This window comes from Scyliorhinus canicula, chromosome 10, assembly GCF_902713615.1.
Source record: "Scyliorhinus canicula chromosome 10, sScyCan1.1, whole genome shotgun sequence".
Classification (NCBI taxonomy): Eukaryota; Metazoa; Chordata; class Chondrichthyes; order Carcharhiniformes; family Scyliorhinidae; genus Scyliorhinus; species Scyliorhinus canicula.
The window spans coordinates 78501989-78526793 of record NC_052155.1 but is presented as its reverse complement, the minus strand read 5'-3'; the positions used below and the strand labels follow the sequence as shown (position 1 = coordinate 78526793).

At 42.8% G+C, this 24805-nt stretch overlaps 1 protein-coding gene across 2 annotated transcripts in view; it reads right to left on the bottom strand.

Annotated features, from left to right (window-relative positions):
* Nucleotides 1-432: 432 nt before the first annotated feature.
* The window catches only part of usp14 (ubiquitin specific peptidase 14 (tRNA-guanine transglycosylase)), a 53770-nt gene continuing 29397 nt past the window's right edge, over nucleotides 433-24805 (bottom strand). For both annotated transcript variants that reach the window (XM_038809215.1, XM_038809216.1), the window contains 10 exons: nucleotides 22652-22782; nucleotides 19809-19889; nucleotides 17820-17899; nucleotides 16478-16592; nucleotides 16140-16205; nucleotides 15079-15171; nucleotides 9357-9485; nucleotides 3927-3993; nucleotides 2849-2956; nucleotides 433-1158 (listed from right to left, as the gene is read on the bottom strand). In XM_038809215.1, the coding sequence (XP_038665143.1) occupies nucleotides 1007-1158; nucleotides 2849-2956; nucleotides 3927-3993; nucleotides 9357-9485; nucleotides 15079-15171; nucleotides 16140-16205; nucleotides 16478-16592; nucleotides 17820-17899; nucleotides 19809-19889; nucleotides 22652-22782 (1022 nt within the window). In that variant the 3' untranslated portion in view covers nucleotides 433-1006. The remainder of the gene's footprint in view (nucleotides 1159-2848; nucleotides 2957-3926; nucleotides 3994-9356; nucleotides 9486-15078; nucleotides 15172-16139; nucleotides 16206-16477; nucleotides 16593-17819; nucleotides 17900-19808; nucleotides 19890-22651; nucleotides 22783-24805) is intronic.

Genomic DNA, 24805 nt, shown 5'->3' with positions numbered 1-24805 from the left:
CATTTTCTCATCTGTATGGCCTTTCTGATCTCTGAAATAACGTACAAGTATTTTTTCAAAGTTGAAATGAAACTACAGTAAAGGATAGAGAGCACATTCTTTCCCACTTTGTGGATTCCAGACTACACGCAATCTGACCCAGCTCCCTTTCCAGGCTGATATGAAGTAAATCCTATGCAATGCACAAGGCAGTTGCCAACTGATTCTCCTTTCCTATAGAAAAACACAAGCCCCCCCCCCACCTTAGCTCAGTAACCCTGCATTTTAGAGGAATTCAAATCCAACGCCGAAATAACAAATGGAAGATCAAGTGATTTTGAATCACATCAGGTGAATCAGATAATGATGTTGATTCATTTTCCTAGGTTCAGAGTTTCAGATGATCGCTTTTCAGCAATTCTTATTTCATATAAAGTTAAACTACAAAGTTTTAGTGAAACATGTAAGTTTTATGAATTTACATTGTACAACACAATGTGGTTTTAGGCAAACTGGTTTTGACTGAAGCAGCAATACAATAATGGAAAAATATTAAAACTTGGCATGTAGTTACAATGTAAAGTTTACAATGCAAAGTTTACATTGTATTTTTATTTTACACTACTTAGTAAAATAAAGAAACCATTCAACACAGTATTCATTAACTTTGCTTCTCTCTTTTACAGCATCACATAACCAGTCACCATTAGCCACACATGACTCAGAACCACATTTAACATAAAAAGGAACAAAACAGAAGAATTATGGATCACTTGTTTTTTTTTATTCCACACTGAGAAATGTCAGAATTAAGAATAGATCAAATCCACAGGTCTCCCTCAACTAATGCCTGATTTGTTTTCAAAAGGTGTGGTAGATGATGTGAAGCAGTTACCAGGAACACAGTTGAGGCAACACCTTCCCTTTGCAGACTTACTCAAGTAAGCTACAAAAAATGATGGTATCATAAAACAGTAATAGCCATGCACGATAACAGAACTGAAGGTATTTGTGCTCAACCACGGCATCACTGCGGAGATTCATCTTCAATTAATTCTAGTCTACGAGGCCCATAAAGTAGAACATAGGCTATATGCCAGTCACCACCACCAGACAGCTTCAGAATATCTTCAGGTGCCACAACACTGACTTTATCATCGTCGAATTTGATCCACTCATCTAAAATTAATTCAATAAAATGAAAACTTTAACATTTAAGTATACATAGTATACACACCTTTGATGTGATATACATTTGCATGTAATCGTTACTTCAAAGCTGCTTGCTAGAATACGATTGCAACAGACAAGACTTTGTGGCAGCTCTGCAGCACATTACACAAATTAATAAGTACAGAGATATGTAGACATATGAATAAAAACACACCAACAGCAAAGCAAAGTCTGCCAAAGATACACATGGCATGGAAATATTGTCAATGTTGACTCAAGAGGAACAAAAATTTCTTCCAATGTTAGCTGAAGTGAGAATATTTTGGAAATATATTCCAGGACTGTCATTTAAGAATGGGAAGGCTTAACACACTGCATCGCTTCTAGCTAGTATTTGTGGAAGGATGTGATACCTCCTTTAAGGGAGGAGTAACAAAAACAAAATGGGAATGCTGTGTTCGGACAGTACCTCACTGTCCAGCAGCCAGCCAGAAGAGGTACTGATGAAGATCTGGAAACAAGATCTCAGAAAACATGCTCATGTAACAGATACAAGGGTAAAGTGTCAAAAATAGTAAATTTCACACCCTTATGGCAATCAAATTCTAACAGCACATGGAACCAGGAAGTAGATCCTTAGTACTGAACACTCGTTTTCTGATCAATGCAGATCCTTCCTTCCCATATAAATGTCACAAATGAATTTTCATGAATTTGTACTTTCTATCATGGAGGAGTCTTTTATGGATTAGTTAAAATATTCCACAAATACTTGGACAACAAAGGGAACCACATATTCAGGTTTGTCAATGGCACAAAATATATTGAAAGGAATGCAGATGTGTGTATAAAATTACAGACAGATATTGACTGATTTCACACATCAGCTCATCCATTTTGGACCAAACAAGGATAGATCAGTATTATTTAAATGGTGAAAAGCTGGTAACAGCGGAGGTCGAGAAAGTTTGAGGGGTCAATGTACAGAGATCGTGTAAATGCAGTAACCAGGTACAAAAATAATCAAGGCTAAAACATTGTTAGCCTTTATAACTAGAGGGCTAGAATATAAAAGAGTGTAAGCTTTCCGACAGCTATACAAAGCCATGGTTAGACCATATCTCGAGTTGAGCACTGCAACCTGGAAATAATATATTGGCCTTGCACGGATTCAAAGGTTACATTTGTAATAACCTTAGCTAGCAAAAGTATACATATTCCTGCTTTGAAACCAAACTGAGTTAGTATCTATAGCTTTTTGAGGGACAGAATTCTGGAATACTGCCACCTTTTGCGCAAGGAAGTGTAGTGGAAAAGCTCCAAGGGTTAAATTATATAAATTAGGCTTGCATTCTCTGGTGTAATTTGCTTTGATTGCACCTTGTAGGATTTTGAAACTAACACTTCTCCTCCCTGAAGGCGCTAACTTACACTCCGGTTTGGCTCTATAGCTGTGGCAGTTTTCCAGCACATGGGTCATTATTTATATATGAATACGGACAATCAATGGCTGAGGGTTTTTCAACAATTAAGGAGTCATTATAGCTGGGTTGATGTCCACAGACATTCACTTTCTAATAGTTATCCGATAGTGATGAGGAGCAGAAATCAATTTTCCATCCTCCAGTGACATAAGGCCTTGCTCTATTGCTTTGTTTTATTAATTGGCTAATACAAAATGTGTATAAAACATTACCTGATTTTCTTCTAACCCAAGCTACATAATGACCAGATGAACTCGACCTGCCTTGATGTGTTAGAACTGCCATTAGATCATAGTACCCACTGTTATTTGAGCCTAAATCTGTTAAAATAAAACCAGAATTAGTTTCAATATGAAGCATGTTAAACTGTATGCAAAAAAATGTTCATTTCCACCCTGCCACGTTACTGATCTCTTAAGTGTGAAGACAGCAGAGACCAAGTACTTCCCTAGCTAGCTGTCAACTCAAACCATTATTTAAGGCAGGGAAAAACCTCACAGATGATAGTTTGGGCTCGAAGGTAGCGGGTCCCAGAAGTAACAAACAAAATCACAAAGCTGCTTTTTTAAAAAGCTATGCATCCACATAGTGAACCGACAGCATTCGCTCACTAATACATTTATATACCTTCAGTTCTTAGGGCGGCACAATGGCGCAGTGGTTAGCACTGCTACCTCACGGCAGCGAGGACCCGGGTTCGATCCCGACCTCCAGGTCACTGTCTGTGTGGAGTTTGCACATTCTCCCCGTGTCTGCGTGGGTCTCAGCCCCACAACCCAAAGAGATATGCAGAGTAGGTAAATTGGCCAAGCTAAATTGCCCCTTAATCAGAAGAAAAACCAAATTGGGGTACTCTAAATTTATTTTTAAAAATACCATCCATTCTTAAAAATCAAGTTAGGCAAAACATCCAAAAAATTCCTGCATCAGCTTTCTGGCTTGTTCAGTACATTTAGATTGAGTGTCATTTCGAGCATCCAAGAATGGGCACAGCTTTTACTCTGGAAGCAAGTTTAAAATGGTTCCCTGAACTACTTAGCAGCACATAAACCATTGTGAACCGTGAGGCACATTGTTCAGTTATTGTTTTTCCTATGATCCTTTGATTCCAGGCCAGATCCATCCCCAGTTAAGAACTTTAAAAAAAACACTTTAAAGTACCCAAATCATTTTTTCCCCCAAATTAATGGGCAATTCATCTATCTTGCACCTCTTTAGGTTGTGGGGGTGCACTGCCGTGCTGCCCTGGACCAGTCTCACATTAGAATGAAGTATTAATTCTCTACTTACCATCAGGGAAATAAAATGGTGCGTACTTGATTTCTTTTGGTTCTCCACTTCCATTTTTCGTGTCAGCCTAATAATAAAAATGAATGTGATGGTATATTTAAACAATCTAGTGATTAAAAATGCCTAAGATACAAATTGGGGAAACAGAAGCAATAATTCATTTTATTTTCTCAGAAATGATCATCCATCTAAAGCAGTAACTTGGTTTCTCACTCCATCAATCCTGCCTGACCCAGAGGATGATGATCAAGAAATAACGGGAGCAACAAAAGTAATCCAACAATCATGGGCTCTTTAATATTCACAAGAGATTGACAAAGGCTGGCTGCAAGACGAGCTCATAGAATGCACATGAAACAGTTTCCTAGAACAATATGCCAAGGATAAGACTAATATAAAATAACAGAAAATTCTGGAAATACACGACATGCCTGGCAGCACCTGTGGGGAGTGAAACAGAGATTCCAGGTCTGTTATTAGAGGAGGATAATTTTGATATTGTATTGTGTAATGAGATTCGGATTATTAGCAATCTCATAACAAAGGATCCTATGGGACAGCGCAATAATATAATGATTGAATTGCACGTCAAGTTTAAAAGTACTTAATTAAACCCAAGACAAGGGTCTTAATAAAACCAATTAGACAGGAGGGGTGAATTGATGGAAGTTAATTGGAAAAATAGATCATGCAGTATAACAGCAGATATGCAGTGACAAACATTAAAATAAATGATATGATTCCTTGATTAAACAGTACTTGCTTAACAATCCAGTGTTACACTAACAAACCAATTTAAGATTAATCAGTTGGGCTTGCAATGTGGCTCACTTCTGCATGCCAGAAAGCAGATAGATTCATATGCAAAAACCTGTCCCCTGTAGGAACATGTCTAGGCATTGTACCGCCTTAAAATTAAAGGCAGAGGACAGTAGCTTCCTAGTGAAATGCAACGCTTCGCCCAGAGTCAACCTGTCAACCAATCAGCACCCTTTCCTCATGCAATAACATTTTTGCTGCCTTTGAAATTTGGCCTTCTTGTATTTTGTCCTGAGTGCAAGATAAAAAAGGTTCAACTGCATGCCTTTTTTTTTTCAGCAATACGAAATAAATAATTCAAAACGCTCAGCAAAAATACATTTTGTTGAAAACAGAAACTCCATGGCAAAAGTGATCCATTCATCACTGACCAAAGAAGTTAACGATACTATGAGTTGAAAATGCGAATAGTAGTAAACCTAGAGATTGCTAGTCTTAGAAGCAAAGGACAAAAAAAATTGATAATAAAGGAGAAAAGCTGGCAAGAAAAAGAGTTAAATAAATATTCAAAAAGCCATATTTAAGAAGATAATCACACATATTATATATGCCATCCAGACTGAGAAGGGCATGGTAGCAGTGGTTAGCACAGTTGCTTCACAGTTCCAGGGTCCCAGGTTCAATTCTCGGCTTGGGTCACTGTTTGCGGATTTGCACTTTCTCCCAGTGTCGGCGTGGGTTTTCTCCGGGTGATCTGGTTTCCTCCCAAAGTCGTGCAGGTTAGGTGGATTGGCCATGATAATTTAAAAAAAAAAAATTGAGTACACCCAATTATTTTTTCTAGATAAGGGGCAATTTAGCGTGGCCAATCCACCTAACCTGCAAATCTTTGGGTTGTGGGGGTGAAACCCACGCAGACACAGGGAGAATGTGCAAACTCCACATGACAGTGACCCAGGGCCGGGTCCTCAGCGCCATAGGCGGCAATATTACCCACTGTGCCACCCTTGGCCATGATAAATTGCCCTTAGTGTCCAAAAAGGTTGGGTGGGGTTACTGGGATGGGGTGGAGGTGTGGGCTTGGGTAGGGTACTCTTTCCAAGGGCCAGTGCAGACTCGATGGGCCTAATGGCATCCTTCTGCACTGCAAATTCTATGATTCTATGATTAGCTCCCTTCTCTCTCCACAGATGCCGTCAGACCTGCTGAGATTGCCCAGTATTTCGGTTTAAGTTTCAGATTTCATCATCTGCAGTAACTTGCTTTTAATAAAGGTAAAACGGGGAATAAAGAAATGGCAGACGTTAAACAAACATTTTGTTTTGTATCTATCTTTATAGAAGACACAAAAAGAATACCAAAAATAGTGTGGAGCCAAGGAGTCAATGGAAGTGAAGAACATAAAGTAATTAATACCAGAAGGAAGGTGCTAGAGAAACAAATTGAGCTCAAAGCCAGCAAATTCCCTGGACTTGATGAACTACATCTAAAAGAGTTGGCTAGAGACGAGGGCCGGGATTCTCCCCTACCTGGCGGGGTGAGGGGTCCCGGCGTAGCAGAGTGGCGCCAACCACTCCGGCGTCGGGCCTCCCCAAAGGTGCGGAATTCTCCGCACCTTTGGGGGCTAGGCACGCGCCGGAGCGGTTGGCACCATGCCGACTGGCGCCAAAACCGGCACCAACGGCCTTTGACGCCCACCGCCCGCCGAAAGGCATTCGCCGGTTCGTGCATGCGCCGGCGGTGACATCAGCGGCAGCTGACGTCACCACCTGCGCATGCGCATTGGGGGATTCTCTTCCGCCTCCGCCATGGTGGAGGCTGTGGTGGCGGCGGAAGAGAAAGAGTGCCCCCACGGCACTGGCCCGATCGCGGTGGTGGAGGTGGTTCAAACCTCGGCGGTGGGAGGCGCCTCCCAGCGGCCGGACTTCGGCCCATCGCAGGCCGGAGAATCGCCGCTCGACGTGGCGCGATTCCCAACCCCGCCAATTCCCGGGTGGCGGACAATTTCTGCCACGGCAGGGGCGGGATTTTCAGCGGCCCCGGGCGATTCTCCGACCCTGCGTGGGGTCGGAGAATTTCGCCCAAGGAGTGCATTACATCTTCCAAAATTCCCTAGATCGTAAAACAGTGCTAGTGGATTGGAAGGTCGCAATAGTATCTTGACTATTCAAGAAAGGAGGGTGGGGGCAAAAGTAGGAACTAAAGGTCAGTTAGTCTGACATCAGTCACTGGTAAAATTCTGGATTCTTACGAAGGAGTCAACATGCTTTGATGAACAGAAATAATGTCTGACAAATTTAGAGCTCTACGAAATTGTAACTAACAAGGTACATAAAGGCAAACCTGTGGATGTTGTACAGTACAGTGTCTCAAATCCGGCAGTCCAAAAACTGGAGTTGTCCATAAACAGGACACTTTTACAATGTACTAGGCATCAAAAGCTTACCGTTACAATTTGGCTAGGCGCTACATTAGCAGAGTATGACACCTGACTAGTTACCCCCTTTTCCACTCATGCACTGGTCTATTTAGTGAACCTTGATCTGAAATCTGGCACAGTTTCCGCCCCAATGTTGCCGGTTTTGAGACACCGTACCTATATATATATATATGGATTTCCACAAAGTATTGAACAAGGTGCCACAAAAAAGTTCATCACACAAAATAAGGGTTTGTGGGGACAGTAAATAGTGAGAAGGATACAAAGAGGATGCAAAACAATATAGACAGATGAGGTGGGCACGGTAGCAGATGAAATATAATGGGAGAAAATGAGAGATTATACATTCTTTATAAAAAAATTTTTTTTAGAGTACCTAATTCACCCCCCCCCCCCCAAATTAGGGGGCAATTTAGCATGATGAATCCACCTACCCGGCAAATCTTTGGGTTATGGGGGCGAAACCCACGCAAACACGGGGAGAATGTGCAAACTCCACACGGACAATGACCAGGAGCTGGGATCGAACCTGGGACCACGGCGCCATGAGGTAGCAATGCTAACAACTGCGCCACCGTGCTGCCCTGAGATTATACATTCTTGTAGAAAGATTAGAAAAGCAGATTTTAAATTATTAAAAACTTTTAAATATTCATGTTTCAGGACACAAGGATGTCTTTGTACAACACAAAGTTAACATGCAGGTACAGCAAGCAATTAAGAAAGGCAAATGGTCCAGGACCTTTATTACAAAGGGGCTAGAGTGCAAGAGTAAGGAAGCCTTGCTGCAATTTTACAGGGCTTTGGTGAGACCATACCTAGAGCACTGTTCTCCTCAAACAAACCATTGTTTGCAGCAAACTACCCAGCCTTCAGAACAGCGACCATGACACCACACAACCCTGCCATGGCAATCTCTGCAAGGCGTGCCATATCATCAACATGGGTACCACCATTCCATGTGAGAATACCACCCACCAGGTACGTGGTACATACTCGTGCGACTCGGCCAACGTTGTCTACCTCATACACTGCAGGAAAGGATGTCCCGAAGCGTGGTACATTGGCAAGACCATGCAGACGCTGCAACAACGGATGAACGGACATCATGCGACAATCACCAGGCAGGGATGTTCCCTTCCAGTCAGAGAACACTTCAGCAGTCAAGAGCATTCAGCCTCTGATCTCCAATAAGTTTTCTCCAAGGCGGCCTTCAGAACGCGTGACAACACAAAATCGGCGAGCAGAAACTTATAGCCAAGTTCTGCACACATGAGTATGGCCTCAACCGGGACCTTGGATTCATGCCGCATTACATTCATCCCCCACCATTTGGCCTGGGCTTGCAAAATCCTACCAACTGTCTTGGCTTGAGACAATTCACACCTCTTTAACCTGGGGTTACCCCTATGACAAAATAGGTCACTAATATGCTGTCAGAATTCTAAACTAGTCAAAGCAATGGTGTTCTAATTTTGTGCTTAAGGTGTAAAGTCTTAAATTCCATTGCATTTGTTTTCGGCAGTTAATGTAATCTAAGTGCGTGATTTCTCTTTTGAAGAACGGGAGGAAAAAGTCAGATGCAAGGATAAGACTGGTGTAGTAGAATTGCAAATGGCCTTTGGGTTAAATCTTGCTCAGACTGAGGGGTTGCCTCCTTCAACTGGTTGTAAAGATGTTACTGTGAAATGAGTTTGGCCATCATCAATTGTGGGAAAATATTGAATCTTCAGAATTACTTTTAAAGCCAAACCACAAGTATAGATACAAGTATAAATGCCATCACCAATCAAGATTCTACTTTGTATGGTCACAACACTGAAATTGCATATACTTCAAGAACACATTTTCAAACTCTCAGAGCTGCTACAGGATGGCTTGCCCAGGAAATGAGGGGGTGGTTCTGTTTTGAAGCAGAGATAAGACACATTATCACGTACAATAGGTGCTTTGCCATACTTTACTATGCTATGGTTGGACCACGAGTGATGATGGATGCCACCCCATTCCTTAGCACATAAATGTTTTTTTGCACAACTGAACATCATCACTAATTTCATGCAAAATATTGTATAGCATTATTTCATCAAGGCTCATTGTGTATTTGATGCACTATCAAATAGTTTGACAGGTCAACTTCATCTCTGATTCATTAATCAGTTATGTAATTAGCCACGCAGCAATGAAGAAGGCTCTTTGCTAAATGGCAAGAATGCTCCTTCCCAGATTACCTTCATTGTTTGCATATCGACTTTCTGGTCTTCTTGTTCCTTGAATTTTGACCTGTGTGGCACCATTTTCTCTTGTAGCTCTGGTATGCATAGTTCATATACATCCAGCATTAAAGGAAACTTGACATCCTGAGGACAATAATAAAAACAAATTTGTTCCAAGACTGCTGCAGAAATTGTACCATGAAGTTGTTTACTTTTATGGGCCTCTGCTACAAAAACTTCGAATACAATTTGCAATGCTGGAAGTTAGAATATACTTCACAGAGCAGCAAATTACAAAGATGATAATAAATATCCGATTTAAACTAAACATATATACAAATAGTTTAAACCTAAACTGTTACTTTTCCAAATCCAAGTTTTAACACTGCATCAGGCGCCCAAATTTATTACATTCTAGGGGGAGTTTAAGGAAATATACATAAAATAAGCAAAATTTTAGTTACAGACAGACTACTTCCCATGGCACACAATAAGCACTTTAAAGATTTGGCAGATCAACAAATGGCGCAGGTCAGGGAAGGCCTCACATTTACAGGGCATTGGAGAGAGCTTGGGCAAAGAAGTGCTCATGAGAAGGGACAGCTTTCAACATCCTTAGAAAGGATAAATAAGGCAATCAGACAGATTTAAAATCAATATGACAGGGGAATGGGAAATATCCAGCACTGGCAGTACAGAGGGAATAGTATTAATGAAGTTGTCGAAGTACACCCAAGTACCAATGAAAGAGTAACAAAATATAATTTTTTAAAATCAGCTTTGAAGTCATGGGAGATGAAAACAAGGATGTTTGGCTGGTGCTCGGATTTTTTTTTTCTTTTGGCCTCCTTTCAGTTTATTCTTTGTAGTGATTTGATACAACTGACTGACTTGCTATACCCCCTCAGGGGGGATTTAAGAGTTAAACACTTGGTTATGCAAGTCACAGACTAAATCAGGTAACGACAGCAGGCTCTCTTTCCTAGTGAGCCAGTTAGCAACATACCAAAATCATCATGGTCATTTTTACCAATTTAGAATTTCTATTTATTTTTTTAAAGAAAGAAATTCCCAAATAACCATTGTGGGGTCTGAATTTACAATCTCTGGATTATTAGCACAGGTCTCTGGACTAGTCCATTAGCAAACACAACAGTGCTGGTACGTATAGGTACTAAAAGAAAATAACAATGCTGAATTTAATGTTGAAATAACTGTGTGCATCGGAGACATTGTAGATTCGCTAAGATGCTACAACGGATACAAAACTATGGACTGAATTATTCCGCCCACTTGCCGCAAGATTGCCACGTACGGGTCGCGGACCATGTAAAGGTCCATTGGCCTCAGGTGGGAATTTTCGGTCACAGGGCGGGCGGGGCTGGAGAATCCCGCCCAACAGTTATGAGAAGATGCTTAAGCCACTGGGTTTATTTCTACAGGAACACAGACGTTTGAGGAGATTGAGGGTTTTACAATTATGAAGAGTTTTGATCCATAGAATCATAGACTTTACAGTGCAGGAGGCAATTCGGCCCATCAAGTCTGCACTGGCCCTTGGAAAGAGCATCCCACCTAAGCCCCACCTCCACCCTATCCCCGTAACCCAGTCTAACCTTTGTGGACACTAAAGGCAATTTAGCATGGACAATCCACCTGACCTGCACGTCTTTAGACTATGGGAGGAAACCAGAGCACCGGAGGATACCCACGCAGACACGGGGGGAACGTTCAGACTTCGCACAGACAGTGACCCAAGCCAGGAATCGAACCTGGGACCCCAGAGCTGTGAAGTAACAATGCTATCCACTGTGCGGCCGTGCCGTCTTGATACAATGGGAAACGCTATTTCCTTTGCTTATGGAGCCAGTGATGAGAGATCAGCATGTTAAAATTGCAGCTGCGAGTTTTATGAGAGAGATTAGTAGAAATTAGTTTTCATAAAGAGATGTTGAAGCATCTAAAAGGGCGTCTTGCCATGAGGGATAGGTGAGGCAGAAATTACCATACCTTTTAAGGGAAAAGTAGGAAAATGTCTGATGCAGAGGAAAAAGGTCTACGGGCATAAAGCACAGAAATGAGATTATGCTTGGAAAAAGCAAAATACTGTTGATGTTGAAAGTCAGAAATAAAAATATAAAAAGCGGGAAAAACCTAGCAGATCTGGCAGAAGAGTTACCATTCTGCCCACAGCGAGGCACCCTCAAGGCCGACACCACCACTGGGCTCAGAGAATATCCGGCCGGAAAGAATGGCAGGGGCGCTGTTAACAATGCCCTCAAGCTCGTTCCCTTACAAGAAGCCGCTTCCATCTGTCCCCATGTCGACCCCTCCCCCACTCCACTACCCATTTCCTAACCATGGCGATATTCGCCATCCAATCATAGATCATTATATTCGGCAACACCAACCTCCCCGTTCCAAAAAGCCCTTAGGAGGGCAAAGGCTAAATTGTACTTTAAACTTCTTGTAATAAAGGCCAAGAATAAGGAAATTTTTCAGTAACATGAGCCATACTTGGAGCACTGTGAACATTTGGGCTCACAACTAAGAAGGATATAGGAACATAGGAATTAGGAGCAGAAGTAGGGAATTCAGCCCTTCGAACCATTTAATCAGATCATGGCTGATCTCTGTGGTCTCAAACCCACCTCCCACCTGTTGCCTATATTTTTTTAACCCGTTTTACCTAATATTTACCTCATTTCAAGGCAGAGGTTGAATAAAATGAAACACAAGATTCCGAGGGGGTTTGACAGGGTGGATTCTGAGAGGTTTCTTCCCCAGGCTGCAGAATCCAAGTGACAGTTTCATGATAAGAGGTCGGCTATTTGGCCGGTTTAAGCTGGCCAGTGAACAGGAGTGAGGTGGGGGGAGGGGCTGCGGCCATCAGAGCCTGGTAGAACAGGCTCGGTGAGTATAGCCGGGGTGAAAAGTTGGGGGAAGGAACAGAGGTTGGGGGGAGGAGTTTACAAGAGGAAGTGGAGGGGAGGAGTTTGGGAGCAGGAGGAGGGGTGGGGGTGTCTACAATAAATGGGTGTCATTCACGGTACTCTTTCGGGAATTGGATGGTATTGAATATTAGGCGAGCGGGAGGGAAGCGTTGGACTATACATGCTATATATGTCAACGGTGACCGTAGGTGATTCCTGATTCCTTTTCTCCTTGTGGGGAGGTTTTGTTTTATTTGGTGCTTATATGGTCAGGTGGGCCGTTGTTTGGGGGTTGGGGGGGGGGGGGGGGGGGGGGGGGGGAGGATGGTATCGCTGTTGTTGGTAGGGGGATTGACATTGTATTCGTTACCGTTTGCTGTTTGTTGGTGGGGTGTAAATTCTGAAGAAAATGGAGAATAAAAATATTATACAAAAAAAAAGGTTGGCTATTTATGGCTGAGGTGAGGACGCAACAGGCGAGCCGCCAAGGGCGATGGTGGTGCGGTTGCACTGCTTTTTATATAAAGAGAAGATTCTTCGGTAGGTGAGGCAGACGAGGAAGTGTACCTGGGAAGGGAACAAGGTGTGGGTGTATCAAGGTCTGGGCACAGATCTGGCGAAGAGTAGTGGGGGCAAGTTTGGATACTTTGGCATTCAGGTGACATTGGATTGGGCGCAGCTGCACAAGTTAAATTTGACTCAGTTGGTGGAGCAGATGAAGTTGGACTTCAAGGGATGGGATGTGCTGCCACTGTCATTGGCAGGAATATGTATGTTCAAGGCTGGGGTGGATAGATTTTGGACTCTAAGGGAATCAAAGGATTTGAGGATCAGGCGAGACAGTAGAGTCAAGGGCAAATCGCATGATCTTAGAGCATGGGAAAGAGGCATGCACAATGGTATGTTACTGGACGAGTAATCCAGAGATGTTAGCTCAAATTCCACCATGGCAACTGTGAATACAAATTCAATTAAGCAAATAAATCTGGAATAATAATCTGTATATCATAAAGATCATCAAGAAGGCGAGGGGGACGATATACGAGTCTGGAGAGAAGGCCAGCAGAATGCTTGCGCTGCAGCTCAGAAAGAGGGAGGCAGCCAGGGAGATTGGCAAAGTGAAGGACTGAGACGGGAAATTGGTCAGAGATTCAGCAGGGGTTAACTGTGCGTTCAGGGAGTTTTATAGCAGCCTATATGAATCGGAAAGGATGAGGCAATTCTTAGGGGGCCTGAGGTTCCTGAAGAAGGTGGAGGAAGGGCTGGTAGAAGGGCTGAGGGCCCCGATTGGGATTGAAGAAATAGCAGAAGGGCTGAAGGCCATGCAGTCGGGTAAAGCCCCAGGACCGGACGGGTACCCGGTGGAGTTTTATAATAAGTTCTCTGGGATGCTGGGGCTGCTGCTGATGAGGTCATTAATGAGGCAAGGGAGCGAGGAGTGCTTCACCCGACAATGTCACAGGCCACAATCTCACTGATCTTGAAGCAGCAGAAGGACCCGGAGCTACGCGGGTCCTACAGACCAATCTGCTTATTAAATGTTGACGCCAAACTGTTGGCCAAAATCTTGTTCTCAAGGATCGAAGACTGCATTCCGGATGTGATTGGGGAGAACCAGACGGGATTTGTTAAGGGCAGGCAGTTGGCGGCCAACGTTAGAAGACTGTTCAATGTGATCATGATGCCCCCAGAGGGTAGGGACGTAGACGTAGTGGCCGCAATAGATGCAGAGATGGCCTTTGATCGGGTGGAATGGACCTATCTGTGGGAGGTGCTGGGGCGGTTTGAGATTGGACAGGGCTTCATCGACTGGGTTAGACTGCTGTATCAGGCGCCTAGGCAAGTGTACAGACGAACAGGTTGACATCAGGCTATTTTAGGCTGCACCGGGGGAATGAAGCAAAGATGCCCCCTCTACTCATCGCTGTTTGCGCTGGCCATAGAGCTGCTGGCAATTGCGCTGACAGCCTCAAGGGGCTGGTTCGGGAAGAGGTGGAACACAGAGTCTCGCTACACACAGATGACCTGCTCCTATATGTTTCTGACCCACTAGAGGGGATGGGAGAAATTATGAGGGTTCTGGGGGAATTTGGCAGGTTTCGGATTATGAATTGAACATGGGGAAAAGGGAGATGTTCGCGATCCAGGCAAGGAGGCAGGAGAAGCGACTGGGGGAGTTGCCGTTTAGAGTATTAGGGGGAAGCTTTCGGTACCTAGGCATCAGGTGGTACGGGAATGGGAACGGCTATATAAGCTAAATTTGGCCCGACTGGTGGACCAAATGAAGGAAGACTTCCGAAGGTGGGACATGCTCCTGCTATCACTGGCTGGGAGGGTACAGACAGTGAAAATGACAGTCCTCCCGAGATTCCTGTTTGTTTTTCAGTGTCTCCCCAACTTTATTCCACGGGCCTTTTTTGAATGGATAAACAAGGTGATCTCTGGCTTTGTATAGGCTGGCAAGACCACACGAGTAAAAAAGGGGATGCTGGAGCGTAGCAAGATAAAAAGCTTTGGCATCATGTCTCCCTTTTCGGCAATATTCAAGTTTGCACTACTAAGAGAGAGCCATATGAATACTTTTCATGAGGTCTTTATGCAATATTAGATTTATTGCAAGAGAGGTTGAAAGATTTCAATTTAATAAACCTCCTGAGCTTTGCTGTCTGCAAGACAACCAAAACAAATGAACTAAAGCAAAATTAAGGTCACTTAATCTACGAAATGGGTATGTAAGGAACCCAATGTACATATTTCAAACAACTTATGTACTGTGTGCAATACTATAGAGCACAACTACATACCTTGAGAACTTTGGCATTTACAGACTCTTTCTCCTTGTAGAAAAACCTCACCATCTGAACCGTAAGGTACGCAGGCAAACGACGAATTTTAGACTAAATTACATAAAAATTCAAATGGTCAAATGAGCACATATAGGACTACACAACATTACAATTCATCCTAGGAGTGTGTTGCCCATTGGAGCTGCATAATGATTTGATCAGTTTGTACAATTTCTGTATACTTCCAAACATCTAATATTAAAAATAATGTTCATGAAAGGACAGTTCTGCAGAAATCAAGACAAAATCAAGAACATCTGCACAGTTCTGCAAATCAAGCACAAGACACAGCAACAGCACGGTTCCCAGCTAATGCATTTCTGAATAGTTAATGGGAAGATGGAGGCAGGAAAAAAAAATGTTACCTATCAGTGAGATCGATATTCCAATGTGTGTTTTTTGTGTGTGTGCGCGCGTGTGTGGGGGAGAGGGAGAGAAAGAGATCCTCTCTCACAATCACCAAATATAATTATTGTTGGAGTGCACATGTACATGCCGTGAGGATAGAACTGAGTGGTGATACCTGGGGACAACAGCCCCATCAACAGTCAGATGTGGCTCACAGATGAAAAATGGTCCACTAACATTGATTACACTTCAAAAGTAATTAACTGGCTATATGGCATGTTCTGCTGACCTAAAAAACACAACATAACTGAACATTCTTTATTTCCTTTCACTGGCTAATCTATGCGAGGACTGATGGTGCCCATGGAACTCTACTGCTAGCTAGAGTGCAGTATTTTTAAAAAAGAGGGAAGAACATTGACACAAAAGGAAGGAAAATAAAGCATACAGCTTCCCCAATCATTTGACATAGCAGTGATAACATTTAACAAGATATATTGGCCCGACTAAACACTTTTTTCACAAGAATGGTCTAAAAACATGAATATATTACATTTGCAAGAGGTTGTGCAACATTTATCTTTAAGCTCATATTTTATCTACTAGCAACTTGAAAACGTACTATAACAACATCTTCTAAATGTAGCTAATAATGCTAAAATGATACTTACAGATTTTATATACAAAGCATTTCTTTGCAAGGTAGGAGAATGTTTGGTGATCTCTTCATGAAGACGCTGAGAAATTAAAAATTGAAGTTACTTGCTGACCAGTGCAGCTGATGCAGTTTCGGTAATTCTTGAGCAAATTTAAACCCTTAATGTTCTCTACTGTTGAACATTTTGGACACAATAAAACAAAGCACACTTCGAATTACAAGAGAACAATAAATTACAATTGGAAGGGCTACGGTGATTTTTAATCTAAATCAATTGTTAGAATTTCATGTGTTTCAATCTTCTTTGTAAGCCATTAACCATTAATTAATTTGACACGGTTTGGTACTCACCAACTTCAGCCCTGTAAAAAGATATTTGACTTCTTGATTAATGAAACAACTAAGCTGAAGTTGCGTTTCCTTGCCCTTTGTTTCTTCCTCGTCGTCTGTTTCAGTGCACTTCATGCTTTAAGAAAATTAAGGATTAACCAATATAAAGCCAGTACTGATAAAGTAATATATGGATAACTCAAAAGTATCCTAACTAAAAGAAAATTTGTTTCAAAACAGAAAATGCTGGAAATACTCAGCAGGCCAGGCAGTGTTTGTGGAGAGAGAAACCAGTTAACAGTTCAGTTCGATGATTTTTCTTCAGAATTGGGAAAAGTAAGGCATATATTAGGTTCTAAGCAAGAAAGTGTGTGTGTGGGGTCGTGGTTTGGGGGGGGGGGGGGGGGGGGGGGGGGGGGGGAGATACCAAAGGGGGATAGGTAGGAGAGATTAATTGATAAAAGGGTTGGTGGTTCAAGGCCAAAGGGAGTGTGGCAATGGGTCAAGAAATAAAAAATGTTTACAGGCCGTGAGAATGGCAGAATGATGAACAGCTGCCATTCAAAAGCAAAAAGAAAAGCAAGATTTAGGGAGCCTGATTAACATATTTTATAATATATCATTATAGGACTTAAAGCCTCTACTTCCACCCTTACCGTATCATCCCACACAGCCAGCTCGACATCACACCAGCATAAATCACTACTGGGTCAAAAAACAAAAAACAGCCATGATGATCACACTGGGGACACACAGTTAAGTATATAGCCCCCGAGTGGTGAGGGACATGACCAGGCAGTGCCCTTGGCATTCCCAATGTCTATGAGGGGAATACCCCAATGCATGCGCGGTGGGGCATTGTCCCAAAAATTTGTGGGTGCGCATCTGCATGCAGGCGTGGCAGTTGGGGGTGGGGTTTCATTCCTGCACAGACTGGGGCGCCCTTTACAGATCAGCCCTGATCTCTGTGACCCCCAATCCCCGCCCCAAATTCCAGTGACTGCACAAACCACGCTCCAAATTCTTTGTGCACAGTATACCAGAAAATCTGTGTGACCACTTGGCTGTGAATCTGGAGACATACGTGCCTGCTTTCAGTCAGAACCTGACACTGCCAGATTTTGGGAGAATTCCGGCCCGTATTTTTTAACAATCAATGAATAAATTGGTATTTATAAAGGCAGAGGAACAAATTTTTTAAAGGCAATCCAATGTGGGGATTGGGGGGGAGCGGGGTTGTTGGAAATTAGGAGAGATAAAATTCATTACAGTTTTCAAGCACTGGAATACAACGGTTTGCATCCTCCAATTTTTCCCAACAGAGGCTGCCCATCTGCTTTGCTCTGTTTTCTATAAAGGATACGAGGTTTCATATTCTATGCCAAAGAACTGATCAATGAAATTTTTCTTGGTTGTTGAAGCTGCAGCTCCCTCTGAATTAATCTAGAGGAGAGAAAATAATAATAGGAAATAGGGGTAACTAACTAACTACAAATGCTGTGATATCATTTGAAAATTTCCTCTCTTTTTTGATAGGAAAGGATATTACCACTTTGTTACTTCCACACATATCAAATTATAAATCCACTACAGCTTTTGGAAATTATTAAATTCATTGCATTACACAAAATATACAGTACAACTCTATATCCCTTCTAGAATATGAGAGCAGAACATTTAAATTCTTATTTTCCCCAAGGATGATGTTGCCTGTTTACAGTCTATTCTATGCGCACAGTTAAATTCCATAAATAGCACCAATTCAATTGCCACAGTATTCCAACCCCAAATAAATCAGACAGGAAGGCCTTTAATTTAGAGCCCTGATACTTCCCCTCACTACCCGTCCATAAACAGAAAGACATTTTGATTACCCCACCTTCATAAAGTGGCATATTTCCAAACCCCTCCATTTAAGTGTGATCCAATTTCTATTAATAACCCCACAGCAAACACATGATAGGTGTATTTGGTTAGTTTATTGACACACTCAAATGCAGGAAAACGATAGCAACATTGCCCCCTTTTCACTGATTGTTTCACATATGGCTGTTTCACATATGGTCAGAGTTCAGAATCAAAGTCTGCAGACTGAACCGATGCTGGATAATTCAGTTTTCCAGTAGAGTTGACTTCCATGATGAGATTGGTTCATCTTCGTGTGCCTGTCTTGTAGCTGCTGTTACAGATGTTCCAGTAGAAAGTGAAGTTGGGGTAGTCATTCCAATCTGGACTGAGCCCCTTTTCTGTGTCTACTATTAGGTGGATGGAAAGATGCAGAGCTTTGCAGCTCCACAATGCAATATTATAGCTTTCACAGCTCGGGGAATGGGGGCATGTCACATGACTCCCACCTTCCACTTTAGCTTTGACAAAGGGTGTATACCCCTTTGACTGGGTTCCTGAGACTGTTAATGTTCAACCATTAAGTCTTAACAGGAGGTTGCAGGTTCCTTTGTCTTAACAAATGAATCAGTTCCAGTAGGCCAGTCCTACGAATGCAGAAATATTTTGTATAATTCCCTATGAATTTGGTCTCTGCACCCACAGGGGCCATTAGAGTCTCTTCAGAGATAGAGGGAGCGATATAGAGAAGCAGAAGTTTCTGTGATTGTGCAAAACATTCCCTTTTGTTCAGGGTCTCAGACAGACACATCTTCAGCCATTTTTAAAAGGCCATTGTCCAGTTTTGAAACATTCGAAATTAGTCAAGATGATATAGAGATATATATATGTATATATTTCATAACAATATAGAGTAAGGTCTTAGCCCCATTACAATTTCGAATGTAGACTTTCAATGGCATAGTGCATTTAAACAATAAGTATCTAAAGCACATTAACCATGAAAGCTGCTGGTGCAACCCTCTTTGCGCCAGTAAACTGACCACAATCAGTGTGATAGTACCATAGTCCTAACTATACCCATATTAAAGCAGACGGTGTGGGGAAAAGTCAAGCTTCCCACTTCAGATCACTATACATTATTGAAAATGCATGTGTTGACATTGGCTAAAAGTTGGATTCATTGTGATGCTCCCCATGATTAAACAATAATTAGCATTCACAAAGTTCACACACTATTTATGGTCACTAGGGTAAAGATTTGTAGTGTACCTATGGAAACAATTCCAAAGAAGGTAAATGGCTTCAGAAGAGACAGGCTAGAAAGTAAAAGTGTTCCAATGAGACTGAAGTGTGCAACGATCTTGTTTAGTTTTGAAGCAAACAATCAAAGTAGTAACTTTTTTAGGAACTAGCTACGAGAACAAGTTAGGGCCATTAGCACCGTGGACAGATGGAAAAAAATGTACAAATACAATAGAAACATCTATGTTAACTGTATCTTTACCTCCATAGGTGCTTCTGATTCCATCGGGTCAAGTTTCTGTTGCAGCACTCTCATGATTTGTATCCAACACTCATTAGCATCCTATTGGGGGGGGGGGGGAGAGAGAGAGAGAGAGAGAGAGAGAGAGAGAGAGAGAGAGAGAGAGAGAGAGAGAGAGAGAGAGAGAGAGAGAGAGATGTAGACTATTAGAAACCTCACAGGAGTCACAAGCTTCAGAGATACTTACTTTGCACTTTTACAAATTTAACATTTTGTTTGGCCCTTAATTTACTCTGGATAGTAATCATGTGATAGCTACTCAGATAAACTAGGTTCCTGTCATCAAATTTAAAAACTGTGTTTAAATTGAAGGAACCTTAAAAATACCATATTGGCTACATAATTAAGATTTCAAACTCAAGCATGACTGCTCTTTACTGATTGCTGTTGGGTGTTGTTACTAGCCCTACTTGTCTTGCTATTATTTAAGTTGGGTAGCAGAGTTAAGTAGAAAATTATACACCCATTAATCGAATATCTGTCGTGGGGATGTTACTCAAGTTTGTTAGGAACAGAGTGACTGAACACTTGGAATCAATATTAACCGATTAGAGAAAGCCAGCATAGATTTGTAAGGATAAGCCACATCAAACGTCATGTCAATGGATGTTAATTATATGGACTTCCAGAAGGCACTCAATACGGTTCCACACCACAGAGGATTAACAAAAAATGTAGCACATGCAAATGGAGACATCCTACTGACATGGTTCGGAACTGGGTAACAGATATAGGACACAGAGCAAGGGCATTGGGTATGCATTCTGGCTGGCAGCATATGATTAGTGGTAACTCCAGGGATCTGGACTTGTGCTACAGCTTTTCATTATATTCAGAAATGACTTGGTAGGAGGAATAGACAGCCATACATCCAAGTTTGCTAATGACACCAAGTCAGATTGCATGGTAAAAATAGTGTTGATAAGAGCAGAAAGTTACAAATTCACAGTGATACGTTATATAAGTAAAGAAAATTGGCAGGTGGAGTCCAATGTGGGAAGTGTGAGGTCATCCACTTTAAACCCAAGAAAGATAACAGTTTATTTTCCTAAATGGTGAATAGCCAGGAATTGTGAAAAACCAGAGACATTTAGGGCAGCACGGTGGCATTGCGGATAGCACAATTGCTTCACAGCTCCAGGGTCCCAGGTTCCATTCCGGCTTGGGTCACTGTCTATGGGGAGTCTGCACATCCTCCCCGTGTCTGCGTGGGGTTTCCTCCGGGTGCTCCGGTTTCCTCCCACAGTCCAAAGATGTGCAGGTTAGGTGGATTGGCCATGATAAATTGCCCTTAGTGTCCAAAATTACCCTTAGTGTTGGGTGGGGTTACTGGGTTATGGGGATAGGGTGGAGGTGTGGGTTTGGGTAGGATACTCTTTCGAAGAGGCGGTGCAGACTCGATGGGCCGAATGGCCTCCTTCTGCACTGAATTCTATGATAAAAAAAACATTAAGGATGGAAGAGCTGAAATCACTAAAAGTTCATGGACAGGTGCAAAAGAATAATTAAAAAGGCTAATGAAATGTTGATCTTTGATCCAAGGGGCAAGAACACAAAATTAAGTTTATGTTAGTTATATAAAACTCTGGTTAAACCCATTTTAGATTATTGTGTTAAGTTCTACACGCCATAATTCAGGAAGGATATTTTGCCTTGATGGGTGTTAAGTGCAGATTTACCAGAATAATACTGGGACTAAAAGGGTCAAATTATGAGAACAGTGGGCAGCACGGTGGCGCAGTGGGTTAGCCCTGCAGCCTCACGACGCTGAGGTCTCAGGTTCGATCCCAGCTCTGGGTCACTGTCCGTGTGGAGTTTGCACATTCTCCCCGTGTTTGCGTGGGCTTCACCCCCACAGCACAAAAATGTGCAGGGTAGGTGGATTGGCCACACTAAATTGCCCCTTAATTGGAAAAAAATAATTGGGTACTCTAAATTTTTTTTTTTTTTAATTTTTTAATTATGAGAACAGATTACAGAGGTTAGTTTTAAATTACCCCTTTATCCTCTATACTGGGGAGAATAGAATTAAGGTATTTATGAGGATTAAAAGGAATCGACAGGCTGGATAGAATTAAACCAATTCCTCTGGTAGGAATCGGGTGGAGTGGAATTACTTATGGGAGGTGTTAGGAAGGTTTCGGTTTGGTCAGGGTTTCATTGACTGGATGCGTTTGCTGCATCAGGCACCAGTAGCAAGTGTGTGCAAGAATTGGTTGATGTCAGGCTATTTCAAACTGCACCGAGAGACAAGGCCCCTCTCCCCGCTGTTGTTTGCTCTGTGCTCTGGCCATAAAGCCATTGGCTATGGTGTTAAGAGTTTCTAGGCACTGGAAAGGAAAGGGGGGGGGGGGGGTTAAGAACGCAGATGACCTTCTCCTGTACATTTCGGACCTGTTCGTGGGGATGGGGGAAATTATGCGGATTTTAGGGAAATTTGGCAGGTTTTCAGGGTATAAATTGAACATGGGGAAAAGCGAAATGTTCGCAATCCAGGTGAGAGGGCAGGAGAGGAGACTTAATCCCTTTATTCTTCAAAAAACTATCTATCTTTATCTTAAAAACATTTAATGAAGGAGCCTCAACTGCTTCATTGGGCAAGGAATTCCATAGATTCACAACCTTTGGGTGAAGAAGTTCCTCCTAAACTCAGTCCTAATAATCAAATATGATCACTTAATATCCAACGAGAATTTAGTTAGATCACCACGGTTTTAAAAAAAAGAATAGTTTATATTCTACTTTAGTCAAGATGAGGGTAAACAACAGAAAATATTTAAGAAATGTTTCTTTTGATAACTAACCTGCTGAAGATATTGTCCTTGATCTCCTTTTTCTGCAAACTGTGGAAAGGCCATGTGAAGAAACTGAAGTAGAATTATAGGTGGAATGCTAGAGGATGTTTTGTCCATTGAATCAAACAAGTCTCGAAAAGCTGTTAATAAACACACACACACACATTACAATTTATAATTTTTATTATTAGTGGATCTCCCATCATATTGTCCTTGATAAATTGAACTCCCAATATCACACACTAACAGGTAACAAAAGCTGAGAGTTGATGGCGGAAGGATTGTTAAGCAGTGGGACCAGGTCAAGTCAATGAAACAAAATTTTGGAAGAATCAGTTTGCAATATGAAGGAAGAGATCGATTTTGAATAATCAGAGCTAGGGACCTGCATGAGAGTTCAGCAATATGGCAATGGGGTGGAAAAGCTATATAACACCATCAACAATAAAAGGCATGCAACTGTACCAAAACAGTTAATTACTTATAAAAGGAACAGCCATTATGTTTACAGAAGCATTTTACATTGTAAATGTTGATAAAAAACCTAATAAGAACAATAATACAGGAAAGTGTACACATACACACGCCTTAATAATAGATAAATTATATAGGGTGCAAAGTACAAAATTATTACACACGGTTAGTGCAGTTGGTTAGATGACCAGCATGGATCAGATTAATACCAACAGCATGGGGTTCAATCCCCAGCCTAGTTGAGGTAGACCACGGCCGCCTTTGCACCTTACCAGTAGCAAAGTATCACAACAAAATGTTCTGGTTCAGTGAATAATTGGCAAGGAGCTGCTTTTGGACACAACTCGAGATAAAGTTGCATAGTTCCATGGAGAGCAGTGGGCCCTCTAGTCTCTTAAATTGATATTTTTATGTTATATGAGCCTAGACAGGGAGGGCTAGCAAGCTATTCGACAGTACGAACAATTACAGCCAAATCCAATTCTGATACACATACTACACTTTCCCGCAAGAGTTGATAGACGGGGTCTTCCGGTTGTGGCTATGCGGAGCTAAGTCGCACGTTCAGCAGCTCCCGCTAGCAATGGACTTTTGGGCTCTTTTCAGGGCCCGTAACGGCGCTTGTTCAACGTTTCCCGGTGTGGGAAGGGGACAGCAACATTCCCCTGATAGTATATGGATTGGACCAGGAGTGGGGCGACTACAAAAGTGGCATTGAAGCAAAGAAAGGTGCGAGGGAGGAGGACCAAGTTGGCAGCGGGCGGGGACCAGGCAGCGTGGATGCAGTGGGCGCAGGAGTTGCTCCAGCGCTGTTTTAAGGAACTGAAAGCAGAGCTGCTGGAGCCGATGAAGGCTTCAATCGATAAGCTGCTGAAGACCCAGACGGCCCAAGGGGCGGTGATCCGGGAGATCCGGCAAAAGGTCTCGGAGAACGAGGACGAGATCCTAGGCCTGGCAGTGAAGGTGGAGGCGCACGAGGCGCGCCACAAGAAATGGCAGGCGAGGTTCGAGGAGATGGAGAACATGTCAAGGCGGAAGAACCTGTGCATCCTGGGCCTCCCGAGGGGCTGGAGGGATCGGACGTGGGTGCCTACGTGGTCACCATGCTGAATTCGCTTATGGGAGCGGGGGCCTTCCAGGGGCCCTTGGAGCTGGAGGGGGCCCACCGAGTGCTGGTGAGGAAGCACAAGCCCAGTGAGCCGCCACAGGCAGTGCTGGTGCGGTTCCACCAGTTTGCTGATCGAGAGTGTGTGTTAAGGTGGGCCAAGAAGGAGCGGAGCAGCAGGTGGGAGAACGCGGAGGTCTGGAGCTACCAGGATTGGAGTGTGGAGGTGGCGAGGAAGAGGGCCGGTTACAATCAGGCGAAGGCAGTGCTGCACAGGAGGGGGAGTGAAGTTCGGTGTGCTGCAGCCGGCACATCTGTGGGTCACCTACAAGGACCGGCACCACTATTTTGAGTCCCCGGAGGAGGCATGGGCCTTTGTTCAGGCAGAGAAACTGGACTCGGACTTAGGGTCGGGACGAGGGGTTGCAGTGGAGGGATGGTTGGGGATTGTTGTGTTGTGTTCCGAGGAGGGGTTCTTTGTTTTTCGGGGTTGATTAGGCATTGTTTCGATTAGGTCTGCCAGGTGGGCTCGTGTGTGGTGGTTGGGGGGGGGGGAGAAGAGTGGAAAGTGCGGACTTTTTCCC